Genomic DNA, 19,208 nt, shown 5'->3' with positions numbered 1-19,208 from the left:
GTGTAAGATACAGCAGTAGAGCCCCCTGTGTCCATCTTCGGTCAGCTCTCTAGGCGGATCTTGAGGTAAAAAGTGAAGAAAATTGACGATTATTAAGCAGTATTTCATTAAAAAAAAAACGCTAAGAATTGTGATTTTTTTAAAGCAATATTTACAGTAAACTATAACATCCTGGTTAGTGGGATAACCTTATTTATACACATTCAATAAAAAACATTTATCGTACGTACTATGGATCTTGATGTCCTCTTTAGTTTCCCGAAGAAGACTGTCCAGTTTGTCCAATGTTTTTTTTAGATGCTGATAATGCTGAGTCATCTCTTTTACAATTATTATCTTCTCCTCCTCCATGCGCCTGACCAGCATGACTTGATCAAACAGTCGTCTCTTCAAGCGGAGACTCGCCACTATTTTTGAAAATAAAAGTGGAGAGGAAAAATTTCAAACACTAACACACAACATATTCAGCTTTACCTCTAGCAGTGTTCTTCACTAGTCATTTGAGCGCCTTGAGAATAATATTGATGAATAACTTTATAAAAATGTACAAGGGTAGTAATATAACAATATCCTAACTGTATCATCCCTTAAGTATGCATATAATAATGCAGCCAATACACAATTGACAACAACTGAAACATCACACTACATTACAATACAACAGAAAGTAAAAAAAAACAAAAAAACAATGCTCAGCCCAGTATTAAGATATGTTTTTATTTTTTTATTAAAGACATATTGAAAGGATATCTAATTGTTATTTCATGCTTGGGTTGGATTTTGCCATTTCAGAATAGATATGGCTTTCTTCTTAAATGTATTTGGCTATTGCAGCTCTTATATATAAAAGAAAAGTGATGACCACTACTAGTATAGAAGGTGTGTTACAGGAGTAACAATAACTATCAGATTATCACTATGTCTTTATATGGTAACATTACAGATAACTTTTCAGATAGCAACAGAATATATAATGTGTTATTCTTTACTGTATGTTACACCTTTTTTACTGGGTGGCAGTGTTAAATTGCTGAGTGTTATTACTTATATTAACAATCAACTGCATTTTGTGAATTCAAAAAAGCACAAAAATAAAACACATTAATTACCGTCTCCTTGTGCTTCCCAAGGCAGAATAAAGTCATCAGAGAGACTGCATGCTGCTTCGGTGTCAATTTTCTCTTCACAGCCAGGAATGGTGTTGTACAGCACTATCTTCTCTCTGAGGGTCTTTTTGAGCTCACCAAGTCTTCTCCGTTTGCGTTGCCTTGTTTGGTTGCTGTCTGTAAGTTTAAAAAAAAAAAAGTTAGAAAACATTTTTTTTTTACAAAATGCAAGTTGAGTGATGTAGTATCAAATACCATTTTGTCGATACAGATCATGCTTCTTTCTTCGGATTGAATAAATAATCTCATCGATTTCACTCTGGAGCTCTTCCTGGCTACTGTGAGTCCTGTGTCTCTCTTGAAAACCAGAAATAAGCAAAGTCGACCATTACAGAAAACACAGTATCAAAAATGTAGACAAATATATATGGAAATGTACACACCAGTGACTATATTACACACCAGTGGCTGCCCATTGCTTGACATCACACACCCACCGATCTGCATCTTCCATAGAGATGTTTAACTCCTGCTTGAGACTCTCAAGATTGGCTGCTTCCATTTCTGCTCTCTGTGTAGTCTATTTATAAAGATTTTTAAAAAATGACAGAAAACATAGTATCACTGCAGAATTAACCACAATTGCCCCTGAAAGAAAATGCAGTGGAGAGCACAATCACATTCACAGTGTCTCCAGGGCCCAGGAAACACCTTAACGTGCAGTCTAGGCTTCTTACTTTGACAAATCTTTTCGCCAGTGTCTTGTGGAGACTCTCCACCTTCCTATTGTTCCATCCCATGGCAAGTACAGTAATCATATCTCCTCTGCCTATAAAAAAACAAAACCGATAAGAACAAATCAATTGTACAATCTAGCATTGTGTCAAACACAATGGTTAACCCTTTTTTTCAACCAACCTGACTTGGTCATGTACTTTGTAGTAAGAGCTGCCCTTGAAAGGAAGCTATTGACCTGTTCCACCTCTTCACCAACAGTGTTTCCTGCACCCTCCTGGCTTCTACCGCCCCACCTGACCTGCTCCCAAGAAGAAGACCAAGACCTTTATCATTCTAAAGACCTTTATCAATCTTATTTATTAGTTTGTGTATCATCAATTGAATTTGGTGCCATGAGCAAATTTTGATGTTTAATATTTTCAAATATAAAATGTTCTGAGGTAGGATAACAATGAAAGAAAAGCTTTCACAACTGCAATTGTGCAGTTAGAACTTTTGGACGGGATCGGGAAGCAAATCCTGCAAACAACCCTGCTGTTCAACCAGAATGATCAATTCTCTTGTAACAGTGTGATCACTGATAGTAATGTTAACTATGTTTAAAAAGTTCATAAGCATTGTGTGTATATATACACCCAACACACACACACACTAAATAAGTAGTTTTAAACTTGTCCTTGAGGATTAGCACTACACATTTTGTATATCTCACTTATATGACACTTGATTTAACTCATCAGCTCATTAGTAGAGACCGCAAGACCTGAATTGGGTGTGTCAGATAAGGGAGACATACTGTACACAATGCAGTGCTGGGGTCCTCCAGGACAGGTCTGAAAACCACTGCATTAAAGTATTTCAATAATGTTTAAGGTACTACTTTTGACTTATGAAACGTGCATATTTTCCGAGATAATAATCAAGCTAAATTTTTGTGATGCTGTAAGGATGTTTCTAAAAAAACGTAACATTAAAACGTAAACTTAACATTAAAACGTAAACTTAACTCGCACACAGTACCTCACATTTGCCAGTGTGAGCCTTGGCATGCATTACAGATAAAAAAGGCTTCATCCTGGTAAGTGGTTGGAGCTCGGGTATCTTTTCTGCCATCTTTTCCAAATAAGGCCAGTACCTGTAAAGAAAAAATTGCCAAAACTGGTAAGGAGACAAACCAGGACCTAAGTGACTAGTACAATTCCTGTAACCAATCAAATAACACTACAGTATGTAGTCATATGTATGGTAATTTGTCATATCAGTACTGATAAGGTAGTAGCCATATTCATTTTCTAATTCCATAATATAAAAAATGTGTGATATTTAGCTAGTCATGGTGTTAATGGTTATTAATAAAGGTAAAACATCAGTAAAAACTTCAGTTATCATTTGGCAATGGCTATCTACCTGCAAGCAATGTCCATACAAAAGAATGTTGCATTTGCAGCTTGTGCCAGCTCCTTCTGCAGGAACATTGGGTAGGCATATATTTCACCACGGTAGTGGTTCAAGCCTTGCAGCAAAATTCCATGTCTGCACACAGCTATTTCAAGGCCCTCTTCATCCACCTTGGCCCTGGACTTCTGTGCGATTTCTCTGCCTGCTGTAAATGTTGCCGGTCCACAGACATCATGACCTGTCCTCTGAAAGTAGATACAATACGTTACATGTAATCCCAGGACAAGAAAACATTCAATTAAAAAGAGTTAAAGAAACCCTTACACTTAACATCTGGCTTCTAATTTGGTCAACAAAGGCAGATACTTTGGCATCTTGTGCGATGAACAGTCCATCAAAAAGAGATGGTTCGTCTGTCCTGTTAAATAAGAGGAATTCATCGCCAACACAATTACATAATAATGATTTAACATTGCATTCACCTAAATTAATATAACAATTAACCATAAAGGTGCCACACATTTTAGTCTGTATAAATCACATTTGATCTGGAACACTGTGTTTAGAGTATCAGATTGTATTTGTCCTGTGTAAATGAATGCTGTAATTTGGAATTAACTTGTGTAAGTAAAAAACATACTGTTTAAAGTACAAAAAGAAATAACATCTTTATTTTTGTTTGTGTCTTCAGGCTACAGAAGGGAGAAAAAGTTCCTGAACAATTTACCAGATTGCTGTCATAGAATTGTAAAGCTTGTTTAAAACAGTGCTATATCTCTCAAAACACTTTTTAAATTGTAAAAGCATTTACGTTTGAATGTGAAGCAATCATACATGTGACACATTTTGTTACTTTCCATGAATTTCAAATAAAAGTATAATTATATAATGACTAGAGCCAAAAAAAAGTTATGTTGAAGAAATAGGTTTAGATGCTACGAATGGTTGTTATTTTTTACAGCAATAAGGTAAAGTACAGTTTCTCTATATATCAGTCCATCCATAGCTATACTTGCTTTTCCTTTAGAGGGTCATGGCATGGGGGGTCTAGAGCCCATCGCATCTAGCACTGGGTGACAGGTGAGATGCAGCATGGACACAAAAATACCATTGCACCACCCTATATCCAAATTAAAAAAAGAAATGAAAAATTACACTTACCCTTTGGATTTCTTGAACCGGTAATGTTTTCTATTGCCGTCTGCAGATATAGCCAGCATGTCTGGTGTGCATGCTGGGCATTTAAAGGGCTCCATCAGGCACATATCTTCTTTCCTAAAATTGCAGAAGGAAAACTCCCGAAAGACTCTGTGGAAGGTGTCACCACAAACACTACCCGTCTGGAAAGAAGGATGGTATTATTTTGGTAAATAAAAGATTTTGAAGTCTGGAATTCAAACACTTTGGAAATGAAAACAGCCCTTACCCGACCAGTGCAAAGACATCGATGTTCAAGCATTCTGAGAAATGCTTGTTGGGATAAAGCTGGGCTGGCTAATTTCATCTGCTCAAATGATGTGAACAGATCAAACTTAAACAGCATTTGGCAGCTGGTGGTTGCTGGCCAGTATCTGTATTGAAGCAAGTCACTAATCCCAGGAGTCCATTTGGAAGAGCAAAGTGGACAGCTTATACACGGCAGGCACAGGTTGTATGGACCTTAAAACAAACATGCGTTTACTATTTGGCCAGTATTTGTACAGCACAGTACAAAAGAATATAGTAAGCCATTATTATGCTTGACTTCATCTGGTTGGATATAAAAAGGTAGAAGGAAGTGACAAGACATACCGTTGATAGTCACCAATACGGTCTGCTTTCCTGGGATCATTTTGAAGTCAAGGTTTGGACCACAGGAACAGATTTGTATCGGTGGAGGAATTGGAAGCATACACACTGCAGAAAGTCAAAATCAAATTTCAGAAAGTCAAATTTCAGAAAGTAATATCAGTAATGTCTACACATTTACTCAACAAAGTAAAAAAAAATTCAGTTAAAGGAAACTGCAGAGGGCACCTACTACTACATTATCTGAACATACCTTGTTCATGGAGTTGATATTGGCCACTTTCATCAACCACCACTACGGATGTTGGTGGAATGGGTTTTAAAAAACCATCAAACATTGCTTCCCTATCATGGAAAACATTTTTTCGGTGGATCTCGGTGTCACATGATGAACAGAAAAACTGATTTCCTGAGGGGACACAGTCTAAGCACCGGACAACAGCATCAAGAGTTTTGCATTGTTGACAGCAATGCTGGGTAACTGTCTCTGCAGCCAACATGCAATTCAAAATCTCTGGCATTGCAGCCCTGAATTTCTTTTCAGAGATGACCTGTCTTTTGGTCCATGCAGACATGGTGGGTGTCTCTTCTACTTCCACTGATGCAGAGACAGCGACAGAAGTTAACAGGTTTTTTAGCCTCTGAAGATTTTGATCTAAATTAATAAAAAATTAAATGATAATAATAAGGAAAAAGCCAGTTGCAATAATGCATTTTAATAAAAAAAAATAACAATTTCTTATATGGTTTTGTCACTTCATATGCATGATAGGAATGGGAATTACATACTTTAACAGTTGCCTATATGTGACATTTTAAATTTAAATAGAAAAGCTGAAATTATTTAGGCTTTCAATTCAATATGCTCACCAAGACTTGGTCCCTCTTGCGGAATATCATTCATTTGCACGTCCTCGACCTCTGAGAGCTCCCTAGTGCCGGCAGGTTTAACTGCAAACACATGTAATGATATAGAAAACATCACTGCTGACCAAAAGCTTAGACACTTGTGAACAACAGTAGGCAGTATATTTTACTGACCAGATCGTTTCTTCTGAACACGTTGTGGTAGGATGTACCCATGCTGGTCTCTCTTTCTCCAGGAAACATTGGAGACTTCAGTTCCCTTTTTTTTCCTTTTCTTTTTAGTCTGTAAGTAAAAACTAAATGATAAATTTTGGGGAAGCATTTGCAGAGGCATTTTCTTTTAAATTTAGGTAAATAACATGATAGAGAAATAATGAAATATTTTACTTTTTGGGTTTCCAACTCATCAGCCATGGTTTTTGCTGCTTCCAGCCATTCATTAAATTGTTGTAATGACTCTGATGCCATTTGTAGATGTTTTTAAATAGAAATAATTGAAGGATAAAGTAAAAACATAAAAAAAATACAAAACAGGAAAGCGAGAAATAGAGAGAGAGGAGGAAAAAGAAACTGGCTCTTAAAAGAACCGATTGATTTGTAAAATATTTCAGTGATAAAGGATGGGTACAAAAACCTGAAAACAAACAGATGAGATGATTAGACAAAACAAACCAGGGCTCTGTGTGGGCACGGACTGGTCCTTGTCAACCTGTTTGTGCCTATAAATCTGAATGCACTAGTGCAGTGGTTCTCAAACCTGTCCTGGCGTACCCCCAACACTGCACGTTTTCTTTCTCTCACTAATCAAACACACCTGATTCAACTCATCAGCTCATTAACCCATGTAATAATGAGCTGATGAGTTGAATCAGGTGTGTTTGATTAGTGAGAGAAAGAAAACGTGCAGTGTTGGGTGTGCCAGGACAGGTTTGAGAACCACTGCACTAGTGGGTATTATTAAATAAATTTTATTTTGCATGTGAAGTGGGGACACTTAATATTCACCAATATTATTGATCTGCCTGCATTGGCACCATTATGAGAACTGAACTGAACTGGATAATGGCATCACTGTTTTCTCCAGAGCGGCTATATAAATGAACTAAATTAATGTTGTTTTTTTTTCAAGCTGATTTGAAACAATCTGTATAGTAAAAAGCAATATATAGGCTAAATAAAGGTGACTTGACTTGTGGCTATAACCTAAAATAGGCAATAACAATGAATGTACAATGAACAATTGATTCCGTCAACCGATTTTGCCATTACTGCATTTTTTAAATTCTTTAAAATGTTATACCTAGCTGAATTGATACCCTGAATTTAAATCATTTGGATAGCTGTAAAACTGTTGTGACCTCATACTATTTGTATAATGCTGAAACTACCTTTTTCTCTAAGAGAAAACATTTAACGTTACAGTTTTGGATACATTAGGCTGAAATTATTTGTGGCAATATGACAGAAATTGCAGATGCATGTGAAATAGCAACATGCTGCTAGCGATGAAGCTAACGTTAGATAGTAGGTCGCAATGAAATAACGTAACTTTAACAGTTATTTTCTTAATGAGTAAAATGGCTAACAGTTATCGCAACTGATTTGTAACCCAGACGTCAAAATGCACTCATTTAGTTCCACATAAATTACAAAAAACACACACAACTACTTATAAATATATATTAAAAAAACAACAGCATAAAATTCACACCTTACCTATATCGACCTCGCACTGGGACTGTCAGGAAAAAACCTGGCCACGCCACTCCTCCGCCGCCGCCGCCGCCGCCGCCATAGACAGTATAAGAAGGCCGCCGCCTCCTTCTTCTTCTTCTTCTTCTTCTTCTTCTTCTTCTTCCTTTTGGTTCATTGATTTTTTATTTTTTTTATTCAGCGCCACACGAATGTGGTCAAATGATGATATGTTAAAAACTTTAGCTGAACTGAAAAAAAAATCAATATAAAAATGCTGAAAATGTTTTAAAATCACTACATATGATAAAATGTCACGGTTTTATCATCTGTAGTGTTTTTTTTTAAATCATCGTTTTTTTTTACTTTGTTGTTACAAAAGGTTTATCTTAAGTTATTTTAAAAAAAAAAGGATAATAGTTTAATTATTTTGATGTGGTTCTTTACTTTCCAATACGTTTTTTTGAGGAAGAAAAGCACATCAAATACATAAAAAATATATAGCCTAAATACATTTAGGCCTACACATCTCAGTTTTCTGTATTAATCTCAAGTAAATGCAATAATAAAACAAATACTATTTTGATTGGTAATGACGGTAAACGCCATTTCATTACACACGACACCGTCATTATTAAAAGGAGCGCTAGAGGGCGGTTAACTTTAAAACGTAAGTATAGGTCGTAATAAGCTGCTTGCACATACGACTTTGATGGTCGTTTTTTGTAGGAGGACAGTCTCGAATTAAAACTTGGTTAGTGAACTTTGAACTTCTTCAACAAACATTTTTAACCAGCAGCTCCTATTATAACAAAAACAACAACATTGCATTTCACAATAAAAGTTATGGTAAAAAAATTAACCCAGCATGTCTTTTACAGAGTAACATTACATAAGGATAGCCTGACTGGACTGAAAGAGGAAAAACTTTCATTCTACCTAGATACAGTAATGTCACAGTTTCAGTCAAACTTTGAGTGGATGATGCAAAAGCCCTAAAGGAGGGAGTAACACTTTCTTTCTTTCACCTCAAGTTAAATATCTGTCTGATGTTTGTTTGACTCTCTATCAAGATGGAGCTGTCCATAATCATTCTTGCCCTTACCGTTGTTCTCTCAACTGATGCTGGATGTAAGTTAAAGTTTTTTAATCATTTTGGTACTGTTTTCATAAGTGCATAAATGGAAAGACTTCAAACTGATCACTTGTAATAATGCTAACTGTTCATTCAAAACCTGCTTGTGCATTTATTAGGGTTGCAAATGTTCATACGTGTTTATAAATGTTTTACTCACTTTGGTACTATTTTTCCACAAATAAGTAAAAAATAATTTCCAATACTCTATGTACAAAACTTTAAATATGAACTGAATAATCTTCCTTAAATTGTAACAATGAATTAACAATTTAATTAATTCAATAGAATGCAATAAAATGCAAGATGCATGTTGCATTACTCCCCTTCTAGGATTGGGAGCAAGAAACAAAATAAAAATGATTAATGGAAAATTAACAGTCAATGGAGAGGAACAGGATGTATTCATATTTTGCCCCCAAAATCAATGCAGGGAATATTTAAATACACTTGAACTTGAACACACACCCAGAGCAGCCATTTTTCCTGGGGGTTAGGTGCCTTGCTCAAGAGCACCTCTGTTGTGGAGAAGGAGAGTGGAAGAGAGTGCTGTTCATTCACTCGTGACTTTCAGGTTACAAGTCTTAAAAAAAAAAGAAACGACATAAAACTTCCTCAACTCATTATCTAAACATAACCATGAGAATATCAGAATTACAAAAATTGGCGTTTTTACAACGTATTTACAAGAAAAATAAAGAAAGATTCACTTTCAAAGAAAACGCACCATATACACCCAAGTCTATGGGGCTGTATATGGTTTTATGGTAGTATGGAGTAGAGAGGAGGAGGTGTTTTTTGTGTCCATGCTAACTCCGCCAACTTATACGCCAAAAATAAGGTCACATCACTCAAATATATTTTACAAGAAGAAAGTTACTTAATTGTTGATATTGAATTTATAAATTGAATTGGTGGAGCACATTAGTGAGCACTGCCGTAAAGGTCCCAATTAACTTCAAGCGAAATCAAAGAATTTACTTGTGTGACATCATTTTGAACAAAATCTGGCTAAATAGTACGGCATCAAAGTACTTTGAGAGCGTTTCGAGAGCAGAAGGCTGATGACTACACAGCTATTTCACTATTGGCCAGACTCACTGACAACAATGATGACATTGAAGGCAACAACAGTCTTTCTTTGCAAATGTAACAAGGTTTATTAGGCAATATTAAAATACAATAACATTACTGAAGTGATTGAAGATGAAAAGGAAACAAGCAACACAACAGACCTTAAGGTTCCCTTATCCTGTATACTGGCAATGGCTCTGCTAAGAGGTGGACACCCTCAGTCACACAAAGAAACTAACTCTTACTACAAATCCTAAAGCAAAGTGAGACTAAATTAAACCATCAGTTATTCCCACCTTACGAGATTAAACCACACATAAGATGATTGGAACCCTGTTACATTTAGGCTGGAAAAAAATAAAGAAAAAGAAAAAGAGACCAAAGAAAACAATATCACAATCAAACCAATAACCCAACACTTCAGTACACCAAACCCAATTTAACATTGAAGTCGTCTCTTGGGAAAACCCACTAGGCCACTAACATTCTCAATAACAGTAATCGGCATTCATGCATCATCCATACAAAAAATTCATACAATTTATGATTGCCATATAACAAATGTTAATTAAAACACTTACAACTGTTAAAAACAATTACATCATCAAACATGCAACACCCATTCTCCAATATAAAAAAAATATATATAAAAAAAAAATTTAAATAAAAGCTTCCAAATTCAGCTCTGTGTGTCAGGGTTATGTTTGTTAATCAGTTAATTAGTTCAGGTGTGTCTTATTAATCTGTCTTGTTAGCTCCCCTTGTTTTCCATGTACAGGTGCTGGTCATAAAATTAGAATATCATCAAAAAGTTGATTTATTTCAAGAATTCAACTTAGCAGGTGAAACTAATATATTATATAGACTCATTACATGCAAAGTGAGATATTTCAAGCCTTAATTTGTTATAATTTTGATGATTATGGCTTACAGCTTATGAAACCCACAAAATCAAAATCCCAGAAAATTAGAATATTACATGAAATCACACAGTAATTACACAGTGATACCATGGTCATTGAACCAGGTTTTGGTTCTTTTGGCAGTGTGGGCAGGTGCAAATCCTGCTGGAAAATGAAGTCGGCATCTCCATAAAGCTTGTCTGCTGAAGGAAGCATGAAGTGCTCTGAAAATGTCCTGGTAGACGGCTGCGCACCTGCCCACACTGCCAAAAGAACCAAAACCTGGTTCAATGACCACGGTATTACTGTGTAATAATGGTGCGTTCTATTATTTATCCGTCTCGGCGTTCCGAATCGGAAGACAGACGTTGCCAGACGCGCAAAACATACCAGAACGCTTGAAGTGTGGAAGTGACGTTATATCCGAGGGCCGAGTCGGTTCGTTGGCAATAATAGAACGCACCATTACTGTGTGATTTCATGTAGGCTAATATTCAAATTTTCTGGGATTTTGATTTCGTGGGTTTCATAAGCTGTAAGCCATAATCATCAAAATTATAACAAAATAAGGCTTGAAATATCTCACTTTGCATGTAATGAGTCTATCTAATATATTAGTTTCACCTGTTAAGTTGAAATCTTGAAATAAATAAACTTTTTGATGATATTTTAATTTTATGACCAGCACCTGTATATAAGCCCTCTTCTGTCTGTTCTTGGTCAAGCTTTAGTTAACAGTATGGGTATGTGGTATGTTTTTTTATTGTTTGGATTGTTGCATTTAAAGTCTCCTGAAGATATCTCCTTCGTCGTGTGCTTTTATACAGCCACATCTCGTGACACTGTGCTTCTCACTAACAAACAACTGGTCTGCATTATGACTACGTTAATGGAGCGGGGTCATTTTCAGTGACTGCAATTGGTTGCTTGGTTGAAATTGTGAAAAAAATACACCAACATTAGGGCTATGCTAAACATTGCGTTTAATTAAACTGACCATAAGATAAAGTTACGCTAGCACCACAAATGAAAAATACATTCGGCCAGCTTTTTGGAAAGCTCAATGGAAAAACATACCTGTGGCAAAACGCAAAATATGTAGCAATACATACATATCACTGCAGTTTCCAACAGATATGAACAGTAAAGGCAGTAAAACAGCAAGCACTTTTTATCCTTTTCATACAAAATTATGATTACAAGGCCATCACTGGTAGATGGCTGAGATGAAAGCACAAGATGATGTAGCTAATGAAATAATCTTTAATCCACAAATTCAAAGTAATAAACTGGAGAAAAACTGAACCACGAACACATTAACACAAAACAATGCAAGACCAGGGACTAACAGAAAGTGAAGGCTTAAACGGTTAGTTCACCAAAAAATGAAAATTCTGTCAGTAATTACTCACCCTCATGTTGTTCCAACCCCGTAAGACCTTCGTTCATCTTCGGAACACAAATTAAGATATTTTTGATGAAATCTGAGTGCTGTCTCACTCCTCCATAGGCTTCTAAGACACTATAACTTGCTGGCCCAGAAAAGTTATTAAAGAGATCGTTAATATAGTCCAAGTGACTCCAGTGGCTCAATCTTAAGTTTATAAAGCGACGAGAATACTTTTTGTGCGCAAAAACAAACAAAAATAACGACTTTATTCCACTTTTCATTTCCTTCTCTCTGGGCCTCGAGTCTTTTCACGTAGTGTTTAAGCGTAGCGTATCTGTGCACGTCACATGCATCACACACATGACCAGCGTCGGCCAATAGTGAGCCTACGTGGTGACGTGCAACACAGACGCGCTACGCTTAAACACTACGTGAAAAGACCCGAGGCCCAGAGAGAAGGAAATGAAAAGTGGAATAAAGTAGTTATTTTTGTTTGTTTTTGCGCACAAAAAGTATTCTTGTCGCTTTATAAACTTAAGATTGAGCCACTGGAGTCACTTGGATTATATTAACGATCTCTTTAATAACTTTTCTGGGCCAGCAAGTTATAGTGTCTTAGAAGCCTATGGAGGAGTGAGACAGCACTCAGATTTAATAAAAAATATCTTAATTTGTGTTCCGAAGATGAACGAAGGTCTTACGGGGTTGGAACAATATGAGGGTGAGTAATAACTGACAGAATTTTCATTTTTGGGTGAACTAACCCTTTAAGTAGAAGGGCAAACAAAGGAGCTGACGAGATGATTAACAAACACACCTGAACTGGGGACTCATATCAATCTGTAAACATAGAAACAAACAGGGAGAGAATGAAGAAGAACTGAACTAATTAACACACTAGAAGTTTAACAAAGAAACTCATACATGAACAGAACAAGAATGAGAAAGAAACTCAAAACGTGACAAAGGCAGATTATAAAAAAAAAAAAAAAAAAAATATATTATGCAAGTACAAAGATGTACTGATGGCGGAGAGAAAATCTACTAACAAGCTTCCAATTCCTTCGGTTATTGCTATCTATGGATAGATTAGCCAGGGCAGCCTACCTCCGAGTCCATGGTGTTGATAGATGCTGAAGAGACGGACGCGTTCACAGAAAATCAGGTACACACGCACAGTGATGCACTGACGAGCACGACCTCGATGGGAAGGTGCTCGCTGGTAGTGGGGAGGGGCATGAGAGTTGTAAACATTCAAAATTCTGGCTAATCGACCCAATCTGCCAGACTTGCCGACTGCAGCTTTAACGAATGAATTAAATAATTAATCATTTGGCCTAGCCTGCTATGGAGGAAGAGAATGTTACTGATCGACTGCGGTGAACTTCATTTGTTGACTCCTTTCTTGTTATGTGGTAAATCGCTGGCAAAGGTTAAACAGCCGGATCCAATCCCAATGTAGCCCTCCACTGGGTGTATATCTGCAGTAGGCCTACATAACGTGCCCTTCCAGTTTATGAACAAAATAATCAAATATGCATTTTTTTCTTAGCTATTTGATATAACACAATTGTCAACCGCGAGAATTAAGTTTTATGATGCTCAATCTTTTTCAGTTGTTCATGAAAATTTCCAAATTGACATATGCTCTGATACGGAAGCAGAAGAAATGTTTGGATTTGATAACGAGGAGTTGTGGCATGCTGACTTTAATCAGAAGAAAGGAGTAGAAACATCACCTGATTTTGGAGTTCCTGTATTATATTCATATGAATACAGTGTTGGTGAAATGGCAACATGCAAATATAATTTAGCCTTGTGGACTAAAGCTTTCAAAACTCCACCACCAGAAATGGGTAAGACATGAGAATGTGCTATGAACTTTTACATTTTTAATGAATATCAACACTGCATAAACATATGCTATGAGTACAGTTCCCTTTGATAAAGATTTATTCAGGGCTTTATTAATGACTAAAATATATTCACAAATGCATAAAACATTGATAGACTGATCTAATAACATAAATACAAAAGTCAGCTTTAACACAATATCTGTGAGCCATTTTAAATTTGTGTTATAAAAGCTTAATAAGGATGTTTATTCACGGTTACTTATTTTAATCCAAACCAACTGATTTATGCCATGATCTAGGAAAGATAGAACTTTATATTGAGATTGATAGGTGTTGTGTTTATGTTCTTTACTGTAATGCCTAAACTCAGTGTTATCATGATGTGAACACTTAATCTTTCTGGAAAACTAAATGAAATTAGCTGCTGGATGTAACATGCATCTAGTGTCATCAAGTTTTCCCTTAAAAGTTTATATAATTGAAATAAAGTTATGATATCTGCATTTATTTGAACAAACTAATGCATTAATGAAGTTATCTGTGATTCTAGATGCACCTAAAACTTCCATCTATCAAAAGGATGATGTACAGCTGGGTTTTAAGAACACTCTTATCTGTCATGTGACCGGCTTCTATCCTCCATCTGTCAGCATTTCATGGACTAAGAATAATGTTAATGTGACAGAGGGCATGAGTTTAAGTCAGTACCGTCCAAGGAATGATGATACTTACAACATCTTTTCTACTCTTAAGTTTACACCTATTGAAGGAGATATTTACAGCTGCACTGTGAACCACAGAGCCCTCCAGGGTCAACCTCAGACCAAAACATGGGGTGAGTGTGAGTTTCAGATTGAATGCGTATTTCAGTACTCTTCCAGTTCTTCATTCTGTTAAAATTATCGGTTCAGCTGTTATCATATTGATGCATCTTCAAATATCCTATTCATGCATTTTCTAGATGTTGATGTAGCCCTCCCAGGTGTTGGTCCAGCTGTGTTCTGTGGAGTAGGTCTGACTCTGGGGCTGCTGGGAGTCGCAACGGGAACCTTCTTCCTTGTTAAAGGAAACAACTGCAACTGACTATGGAGTCATGGAAGAAAACTATGCAAAGGTCTCTTAATTGAATTCCAGCTAAGTAATTTAAAAACAAGGCTATTGTGCACTTATGTGTCACTCATGGAAGACAGCTATTGTTAATGTAAAAGATAGATAAATGCAAAAATTTGGAAGGTTTAGGGAAAAGACTTTAATTGAAATAAAAAGAAAAAAGGTTAGTGGATATTACATTTACAGATCACTTTGCAATTTGTATAATAAGTATTGTACTAAAAACACTTTCTCAATGTTTCCATTCCTACTAAATGTAGTTTCTTTCTGGGTGAATTAAAATATTTTATGTAAAATTAAAACATTTAAATTAAACATACATTTGAAAATGAGGTAGAATTTATGATGTAATTTTTGTAATGCATTAAAATCAATTTACTATAAGTAAATATTGGCCTTTGAATTTTATGATATGCATCAAATAAAGGAGAATTGGAGCTGTTTGTACTATTTTCCTGTGTTCTGTTGATAAAAAAATAATTTAACAGATATCTTATATTCTTTTATGTGTCTTATTTTATGTTATGCAAAACCTCATTAAACACTTTACATTAAGAAATATGATACGTCTGTGTAATTGGGTCCCTAATTTTTTATAAAACATGTGGCACTTTATTTTACAGTCCTGTACATACTAGTATAGTAATAATAATAACTGGGTAATAACTAGGTACTAACCCTGAACCTACCCCATTTTTTTTAGATAGTGCCTTTATTGGATAGTGTGATGTGGCTGAGTTTTCCACATTTTTATCAAAATAGTGGAAAACTAAAAGCATGTTCATGCATTATTACAATACAATTCTGGAGAAGTTATTCATAATCTGGAACAGTATTATAAAGTGAAAATATTGGTAAGCTATGAGCAATAAATAAGGTTGTGTTAACACAAATATGAATTAATTAATTAATGAACGAATGAAGCATTTATATAGCGCTTTCATACTGTATACCAAAAGTGCTTTACAATCATGTCGGGATCTCTCCTTAACAACCACCAGTGTGCAGCATCCACTTGGATGATGCGACGGCAGCCACAGTACAACGGCGCCAGTGCGCTCACCACACACCAGCTATAGGTGGAGAGGAGAGAGAGTGATAGAGCCAATTCAGTGGATGGGGATTATTAGGAGGCCATGATTGGTAAGGGCCAATGGAGGGAATATGGCCAGGACACCGGGGTTACATCTCTACTCTTTACGAGAAGTGCCATGGGATTTTTAATGACCACAGAGAGTCAGGACCTCGGTTTTTAGTATAGTGTTATAGTATAGACCTTGTTATAGTATAGTGTCCCCGTCACTATACTGGGGCGTTAGGACCCACACAGACAACATGGTGAGCATCTCACTAACACCTCTTCCAGCAGGAACCTATAGTTTTCCCAGAAGGTCTCCCATCCAGGTACTAACCAGACTCAGCCCTGCTTAGCTTCAGTGGGCAACCAGTCTTGGGAGGTGATATGGCTGATAATGTGGAACAGAATTCTTAGTGAAAACTATTAATAAAGCATTTACACAAATCTGAAGGAATAAGTATATCAATCTGATATACAGGGTGGGCCATTTATATGGATACACCGTGGTGGCATGGGAGTGGTTGGTGATATTGAGGTCCTGTTTGTGGCACATTAGTATATGTCATGGTCACCACCCATCTTGAGGAGTTTGCCCCCTCACATGTACTGGTGTGCCACAAACGGGACTTTGGTGTCACCAGCCATTCCCATGTTGTTGCGGTGTATCCATGTAAATGGCCCACCCTGTAGTATTCTAAAGTAAAAAAAAAGGTTACCCATTAGTAATCAATACCATTAATAAACAAATCTGAAATAACTATATTTTGGAACAGTGTTTTAAGATCAAAACTCCAACACATAATGACTGTATGAAACCACTAACCAAATATAATGGCTAAGATAAATATAGTAATGTTGGCTAATGATGATGATGATTATCCCTTTTGGAGAAAAAGGCTACATCTTTGGACTGTAGAAAATCCACCAACTGCAAGTTGCATCATGATCGTGATCATCATCATCATTATCAAGAAGTAGATAAAGAAGAAATGACAAAGTCCTGCTCGATATCTTTTTGTGTATGATTATTAATGAGTAGTTAATTCATTGTTATATTTCCTGAACCTGTATTAATTAACATTTTGTAGTAGTTCTTCAGGAGGCACAACAAAATAGTTATTGATTAGCTAACTGTTACTTACCACAATAATCAAATACTATTAGTTAGCACATCTTCTTTATTAGTTAAAAGTAGTGATCTCAGTGTTAATGTCGCATGATGGCATCTGTCCATCATGGCCTCCTAATCATCCCCATGAGATGGGGTACACAGTACACAGTACACAGTACACAGATTGTTGTACTGTGGCTGCCGTCGCATCATCCAAGTGGATGCTGCACACTGGTGGTGGTTGAGGAGAGATCCCGACATGATTGTAAAGCACTTTTGGTGTACAGTATGAAAGCGCTATATAAATGCTTCATTCGTTCATTAATTAATTAATTCATATTTGTGTTAACACAACCTTATTTATTGCTCATAGCTTACCAATATTTTCACTTTATAATACTGTTCCAGTTTATGAATAACTTCTCCAGAATTGGCTTCATCACTCTGTCTCCTCTCCACCATTAAGCTGGTGTGTGGTGGGCGTTCTGGCGCAATATGGCTGCCGTCGCATCATCCAGGTGGATGCTGCACATTGGTGGTGGTTGAGGAGATTCCCCCTTCTATGTAAAGCGCTTTGAGTGCAGAGAAAAGCGCTATATAAATGTAATTAATTATTATTATCATTAACTTATTTGGTTAACACTTTTTACAGTGTCCTTGTTATTCATTTTACATGTAGTTACTGTAGTAATAACTATAAATTATGCATAATTACATGCAACTAACCCTAAACCAAAACCCAAATCCTAAACCTATAGTAAGTTAATTATTAGGAGTGCAAGAGATCGTCTCATTTATGAGAACATAACTTTCTCCATGGCTCTATAACTCTGTATGGCCAACTTGGATCATGTTGGTGTATGTCAAATAAATCATAAATCAAATCACATTATAGCTTTGACGTCACTGAATCACTTTCAGAGTTTTACAATAGTAAATCACAGTTTGTGGATACCACTGAAATGATCAGGTAATGTTGCAAATAATAACTGTTTGCTAAATTGTCTGTGACTTCTCCTATAAAACAGTGATCTATTTGATGCAGACCCCAAGTAAAAGTCCAAAAGTCCAAACTGAATATGGCATGCAGACATATTGAGGATTAGAACTGTTGTGAACTTTTTTCTTCTCAAGTGTAGGAAACTCAGAAGCGAAGACCAGGAGACGTTGGGATATCTTTCAAGCAGGATTCTTTATTGAGAACTCGCTGTGCGTTGCTGTAGTCTTCCAAGTCAAGTCTCGAGTCTCAGGCATTGTACATTGTAGTTAAACATACATTCCAAGGGAGAAGGATTTACATAAAGGGGGCGTGTAAAATGAGTCAGCTCGTTTACAGAGATTTCCTGATCTCATCAGCATAGCAGTGTCATGTATAGATGGTGATCCAATCAGCCTGATTGTATCACCCATACCTTCACATTATCATAGAGACAAAGGCCCAGCTGTACTTTGAGAAGTGACAAAAGGTTAATGTCAGACACCTGGATTGCTTGACTTAATCTTCTTTGAATCTCATCATCTATGCCTCAAAATGGAAAACACTGAGAACAGAACTTTCTCAGTTTAAATACTATTGTATTGGAACCTAAATTAAACATTTAATAAATTTGTAACACTACAGAACCCAGGCAGTCACTTTATGATCTATTGATCTGTTTTCACACAAAGGTTTATTCAGTTATACTGAAACATTTCCATTGACATCCATTCAAAAATGGATCTTGTCTTCTTACCAGTTTAACACCGCATTCAATTTTGTTCTGCGAACATTAGAGGTTTCCCCTAGGGAACAGGCTCTGACTAAACAGCTCATGAATAAAATAGAAAACATGATTGGTTTTGGAAAAAGATTTGTTGTAGCAGTTGTTTTGTCACGGTGCATAATCTTAGTGTGCTATTACTGATGAAAAATATATAGATCATTTGTCTAGTAAGGATTATGAGTTTTTACTCACTACAGCTT

At 36.3% G+C, this 19,208-nt stretch overlaps 2 protein-coding genes across 3 annotated transcripts in view; one reads left to right on the top strand and one right to left on the bottom strand.

Moving 5' to 3' along the window:
* LOC309512594 (uncharacterized protein) overlaps nt 1–7,686 on the bottom strand; it is an 8,139-nt gene extending 453 nt beyond the window's left edge. The window contains exons 1-18 of the mRNA XM_082188260.1: nt 7,614–7,686; nt 6,285–6,531; nt 6,072–6,180; nt 5,901–5,981; nt 5,284–5,685; nt 5,034–5,138; nt 4,669–4,901; nt 4,404–4,582; nt 3,567–3,660; nt 3,252–3,487; nt 2,865–2,979; nt 2,025–2,142; nt 1,844–1,935; nt 1,569–1,686; nt 1,362–1,463; nt 1,110–1,283; nt 231–407; nt 1–59 (exon numbers count right to left, since the gene is read on the bottom strand). The exon at nt 1–59 is cut by the window's left edge and continues 453 nt beyond it. Coding sequence (XP_082044386.1) covers nt 1–59; nt 231–407; nt 1,110–1,283; nt 1,362–1,463; nt 1,569–1,686; nt 1,844–1,935; nt 2,025–2,142; nt 2,865–2,979; nt 3,252–3,487; nt 3,567–3,660; nt 4,404–4,582; nt 4,669–4,901; nt 5,034–5,138; nt 5,284–5,685; nt 5,901–5,981; nt 6,072–6,180; nt 6,285–6,365 — 2,475 coding nt within the window. The 5' untranslated portion in view covers nt 6,366–6,531; nt 7,614–7,686. The remainder of the gene's footprint in view (nt 60–230; nt 408–1,109; nt 1,284–1,361; nt 1,464–1,568; nt 1,687–1,843; nt 1,936–2,024; nt 2,143–2,864; nt 2,980–3,251; nt 3,488–3,566; nt 3,661–4,403; nt 4,583–4,668; nt 4,902–5,033; nt 5,139–5,283; nt 5,686–5,900; nt 5,982–6,071; nt 6,181–6,284; nt 6,532–7,613) is intronic.
* Nucleotides 7,687–8,579: 893 nt separating this feature from the next.
* Nucleotides 8,580–19,208, top strand: part of LOC309512729 (H-2 class II histocompatibility antigen, A-Q alpha chain-like) — an 86,619-nt gene continuing 75,990 nt past the window's right edge. Inside the window, exons 1-4 of one of the 2 annotated variants that reach the window (XM_082188453.1) lie at nt 8,580–8,720; nt 13,707–13,946; nt 14,497–14,781; nt 14,908–15,343. In XM_082188453.1, the coding sequence (XP_082044579.1) occupies nt 8,663–8,720; nt 13,707–13,946; nt 14,497–14,781; nt 14,908–15,029 (705 nt within the window). In that variant the 5' untranslated portion in view covers nt 8,580–8,662 and the 3' untranslated portion in view covers nt 15,030–15,343. Of the gene's footprint in view, nt 8,721–13,706; nt 13,947–14,496; nt 14,782–14,907; nt 15,344–19,208 lie in introns of those variants that run through there. The other variant, XM_082188454.1, reaches the window with a different exon arrangement.

Source organism: Leuciscus leuciscus, assembly GCF_965113295.1.
Source record: "Leuciscus leuciscus genome assembly, chromosome: 13".
NCBI lineage: Eukaryota > Metazoa > Chordata > Actinopteri > Cypriniformes > Leuciscidae > Leuciscus > Leuciscus leuciscus.
This window is presented reverse-complemented; position numbering and strand designations above follow the sequence as displayed.